The following is a 5215-nucleotide window of genomic DNA, read 5'->3' as shown; positions in this document are numbered from 1 at the left end:
AAAGGGTAGCGTAATGATAGGATTAGTATTGGACTAGTCCAATTAAAAAATTATACTATAAATAAAAATATAATATGATAGTATAAATATACATGATGTAATTAAAAATTATATTTTTTCTCTTTGACTTTAATTCTAAAATTTTTTATCTTATTCTCTCTGAATTTTTACTTAATTCTCTACTCTTGATACGAATTTGTATCATTTTTCTATGACTTGCATCCCTTGAAACGTTTTCTCTACGCTTATGATTGTTTTATTTTAAAAATATATCATATTTGTTATGGAGCTCGCACCCTAAACCTATAACACTAACCCACCATTGATAGAATTACTTAATTTAATTACATCTAACTTTAGCTATACATTTAAGACAATAGCTTAGATACTAACAACTAAGCAATACAAGTTAGACCTTAAACATAAAATAATACAAAGTTTTAAAATACTGCTTAGTTATTATTTTATTCTTTTTAAAATAAATGTTTCTTTTACTTTTAAAATTTATTAAAAATTAAGATATATAAATAGAAAAATAATGTGAATACATTAATCTTTTAATGAATCTAAAAAAATGAATGAAACGATTATTTTGAAAAAAGGGAGTATTACTATTGCAAAAATGTTTGGAGATCATAGTTTGGAAACTATAAATAGCAATAACTTTTTTTTTAGCTTTTGTTTAAATTTATTAATTACTGCTAGAGTAAATGCATAGTATTAAATGTAATAAATGTATAATTATAAATGTTATACAAATAAAATTATAAATAATAAGTTAAATAAAATAACTTTAGATTATTATCTTCCTAGTATTACTCTACTATTGTGCATCGACTAAATGGTAATTTACTGTCTTTGCCATGTTGCTAATTTTTCACTGATTCTTCTCTACAGATTACGCGTCTGGAATTTTGAGAGGTAGATTCTCATTCCTCAGCAAATATTTTCAGTTGCATTGTGTGATTTCCATATTGAGTCCTAATGTGACTAAGAAGATATTCTTAGGGTAGCACAATAAAGACTGATTAATTTGCCATTCTTTTAATTTTTTGTTAAGAGTTAAATTGGTGTTTGTTCTTATGTCAATTAATTAATTATGCAAAACTTTTTTTACAGCTATTGAATATCAAGTTACATTCTTCGAACACCATGTTCAACTTTTAGGTGTCCTTTAGCAATAAATATATTTAAATTGATTGATACTTCTATATTTACACAGGACTTGGAATAGTTGGAGAAATTAGTTTTTCCTGGAATGGTATTCCTACGCAGGCAGGAGTATTAACAGGATGGTTTATGATCGTCAGATATGTATTGGGTCTCGTATTTTTCTTCGTAATATTGATCTACAAATGCCAAAGCAGACATGCATCAATTTATGAAAACATTGAAGAATTTTTGCAAGGGAACAAACTCATTCCGATAAGGTATTCATATAAAGAGATAAAGAAGATGACAAGAGATTTTAAGGAAAAGCTGGGAGAAGGAGGATTCGGTTCAGTATATAAAGGAAAGCTACGAAGTGGACCTTTTGTAGCCATAAAAATGTTGGGGAAAGCCAAGGGTAATGGTCAAGATTTCATCAATGAAGTTGCTACAATTGGTAGAATACATCATGCCAATGTAGTAAGATTGATTGGATTTTGTGTAGAGGGTTCAAAACGCGCTCTTGTATACGAATTTATGCTGAATGGTTCTCTAGATAAATTTATCTTTTCCAAAGTGGATAGTGCATCATTGACTTACCAAGAATTTTTTGAAATATCTCTTGGAGTTGCTCGTGGTATAGCTTATCTGCATGAAGGTTGTGACATGCAAATTTTGCATTTTGATATCAAGCCTCACAATATTCTTCTTGACGATAATTTCATTCCTAAGGTGTCAGACTTTGGTCTTGCAAAGCTTAATCCTCTTGATAACAGTATTGTATCTTTGAAAACAGCAAGAGGAACCCTTGGTTACATGGCCCCAGAATTGTTCTACAAAAACATAGGAGCAGTTTCTTACAAGGCTGATGTCTATAGCTTTGGAATGCTTTTGATGGAAATGGCAAGTCAAAGAAGAAACTCGAATCCAAACGCGGAGCATTCAAGCCAATTTTACTTTCCATTTTGGATATACGATCAATTGGCTCAAAAAAATGATGAGATAGAGTTGGAAATTTTGATGCATGAAGAAACAAGCGAACTAGCAAAAAAGATGTTCACAACTGCACTGTGGTGTATACAATTGAAGCCAAGTGATCGTCCTTCAATGAATAAAGTAGTGGAAATGTTAGAAGGGGATGCTGCAAGTATTGAAATGCCTCCAAAGCCCTCGTATTATCCAAATGATATTATTGAGAGAGATTCTGAGATTGACTTAGGAGAAACTACTTCAAATAATTCTTCCGGCTCTTCAGGTTTTGAGGAAGAAATTGCAACTAACCCTCTGTTGAAGTTTTCTGGATGATGACTAGTCCAGTTTGCTTTTTATGATCTTGTTTCTTATCAAGTAAAGGTTCAAGTATAGCAAGTGTGATATTTCTCTATATTTCTTATTTCTGTGTTGTACGCTTTTGTTTACTAAAACCAGTTGACTAACAATTTGATCATTTCCTTTGTGAGGACGCGTGTATTAATATTATTATTTTGATAAAATAAGTTAAATATAATCTTTGTTTAGTTTTAACTCAATAATATATACAATGGTTAGAGAATAGTTAATATGACCAATACCAGAAGGAGCCTTATTTTGTGAGTGATTATTCTGGCATGTTTACTGATGTTCCCCCTAATTTAAGGGTGAAATTTGTTGATCACGTACACTATGCAAATTTTTTAAGTTAATTTTATGATATGGCGAGATTGGTAGCATGCAGGTGAATCTTAAAATCAGGAGAAACATAAATAATTAAAAAACAAACTAATAATTCAAAATACGAAACAAATGTTATAGAACTTACAAAACCAAAACTGCCAAAAATGAACTCACATCAAAACTAGTACAGAAAACTTAATGATTATGCTTAGAACCATCAAATATTCACCATCCTCCTTCTAGTTTACTGGAAACGATAATTGTTACTTCTTGGATTTCTTTGGTGCTCTGCATAAAAGATATACAATTGACAATTAAAAAAAGAAAAACACCATACACAAATTGCAACTATGAACTATGACATAAACATAAACTGTAATACTCACTGGGCAGGCTGGGATGCTGTAGCAGGTGGAGCACTAGGTGCTGCTGTCACCTTCTCTCTCGGACCCTAAACATTTCAAACACAAGTGAGATAATTTTAGTTATAACTTAGGAGAACACACAAAACAGTTAAGTGTTAGAGAAATGTTTTGTACATTAGGGTGTACACTAGGGTAACACCCATCTCTCCTCCATTGGATGGAGTGTAGAACTTAACAGGTCTCACTGTTACCAGATGGAGGAGTGAAGCGTGTCGACTTGATGTACAAGAAGAATGAGTACAAATTATACATCTCTAAGTATTATCCCCATGTGCAAGGATTATGAGATTATAAACCCGTGAATAGAACTCACTTGGGCCAGGCGTTCCTCCCTTCGAGCAGATTTCCTTTCCCTGCTAGCCTTGTTCTTTGCGCGCTTGGCCTCGAACTGATCAGACAAAGTCTTTTCTCTAGCCTTCTCAGCCTTGGATTTGTGGATGCTCTCCATCAAAACTCTCTTGTTCTTGAAAACATTACCCTTCACCTTCATGTACATATCATGGTACATGTGCTTGTCGATCTTCTTTGATTCCCTGTACTTACGAAGCAATCGCCTTAGAACACGCATCCTCCTCATCCAAAGTACTTTGGTGGGAAGCCTTGCCTCCCTTGTACCCTTACGCTTACCTGATAATATTTAAGTAAGCATTGTAATTAGCAAATGATGACCAGGACCAAAATGCAAATTCATTTTATGCCCAGCTAAGAAAGCTCCACATGTATTTCGTGGCTATAACTTATCTACAAACCTATCTAGCAGAAGTATTACAAACTTCTTTTCAATCAATAAGCAGCTCTGTAAAGCATGACTTACAATAGGAGTGAAAAATTAAGGTTCAATATCACTTAGTGGCTTATCTAAAGAGTGATATATCATTGTTCAATGATTTTCTAACATCTTTGAAAATCCCCTGGGAGGCTTAGAATTGATTTTGGGAGGAAGTAAAATTGATTTAGTAAATTCCAACACTGTTCGGTTTCTAACTCTCAAGATCAAATTCTTGTTCTATAATAGATTTTGGGCAAACTGAAAACATTTTTTTATTTTCTGACTGTTACTTTAACAACTATGATCAAACATAAAACAGTTTAACCAAATAAATTCTACCATAAATAATTCAACCTACAATTAGTTTCAAACAAGTAGAATCGAACACAAAACAAACTAACTTCTCAGTTATTATGCTTCAAGTAGCGAACAACCAATAGTACCATGGCCATATTTTGTGAATATGCATCAGCTACAAACTACTAGAATTTAATCCATCCTAATATTGAATTATAAGATCAATTATTTTCACATTGAGAAATGCTGTGTACTCATCTTTGCCTCATACACCCACCAAACATATAACCCCCACCACCGAATGAAGGTTCGGACTCAGGTTGAAATATGGAATTAGATCTCACAAGTCACACCTCATCAAATGGTGAGGATTTGTAATGTTGGCTCAGTGTACAAAGCAAAAATAAGCACAGATCGCATATCTCTTTTGCATTTAAGTATAACAAAAATTACCGTATCCGGAGTGACGACCCTTCCGCTTGGCTTCCTTCATCCTGCGAGCCCGGGAGCGTGAGTGAATCTTGGTTGGCTTCCTGATGATAAATCCATCCTTAACCAACTTTCGAATGTTCTGGCCTATGAACAAAGCACCCACCAAGCTAAGTAACGATCAATGTTTTGTTGTCCAATAGAGTATATCAAAATAAGTGTCTCAAATTTGATTGATGTACTTTATTTTACTCTTAAAAGTAGAATTTTGAAGCTAGAAAGTGCTATCTATGACCATTAACCAGTAATAATGTTCACTAAAAGTCTTAGATTAGCAACCTCCGTGGACAATACCTTCAAGGGTTTAGGGTTTTTTTCTTTTGGGAGGAAATGTCACTAAGTAATGCTAAATGGACAAACACCATAGCGTATTACTACTAGGTACAGAAAAAAACACACCACATTCAGATATCAGATCCAACTGAATACACAA

The 5215-nt window shown here is 33.1% G+C and overlaps 2 protein-coding genes across 2 annotated transcripts in view; one reads left to right on the top strand and one right to left on the bottom strand.

Moving 5' to 3' along the window:
- On the top strand, positions 1300 to 2712 carry LOC107605705 (rust resistance kinase Lr10-like). The gene has a single exon (XM_016307669.2). It carries the CDS (start codon positions 1300 to 1302, stop codon positions 2452 to 2454), a length of 1155 nt encoding a protein of 384 aa, XP_016163155.1. The 3' UTR covers positions 2455 to 2712.
- Positions 2883 to 5215, bottom strand: part of LOC107605706 (60S ribosomal protein L19-1) — a 2901-nt gene continuing 568 nt past the window's right edge. The window contains exons 2-5 of the mRNA XM_016307670.2: positions 4747 to 4869; positions 3541 to 3854; positions 3189 to 3253; positions 2883 to 3090 (exon numbers count right to left, since the gene is read on the bottom strand). Coding sequence (XP_016163156.1) covers positions 3066 to 3090; positions 3189 to 3253; positions 3541 to 3854; positions 4747 to 4869 — 527 coding nt within the window. The 3' untranslated portion in view covers positions 2883 to 3065. The remainder of the gene's footprint in view (positions 3091 to 3188; positions 3254 to 3540; positions 3855 to 4746; positions 4870 to 5215) is intronic.

This window comes from Arachis ipaensis, chromosome B06 (genome assembly GCF_000816755.2).
Source record: "Arachis ipaensis cultivar K30076 chromosome B06, Araip1.1, whole genome shotgun sequence".
Classification (NCBI taxonomy): Eukaryota; Viridiplantae; Streptophyta; class Magnoliopsida; order Fabales; family Fabaceae; genus Arachis; species Arachis ipaensis.
Note: the sequence above shows the minus strand (reverse complement) of the source record. Positions and strands in the feature narration are given on the sequence as shown.

What these genes read in the sequence shown, in the direction of transcription:
- LOC107605705 (XM_016307669.2), top strand. Translation starts at nt 1,300, where the DNA reads ATGATCGTCAGATATGTATTGGGTCTCGTATTTTTCTTCGTAATATTG.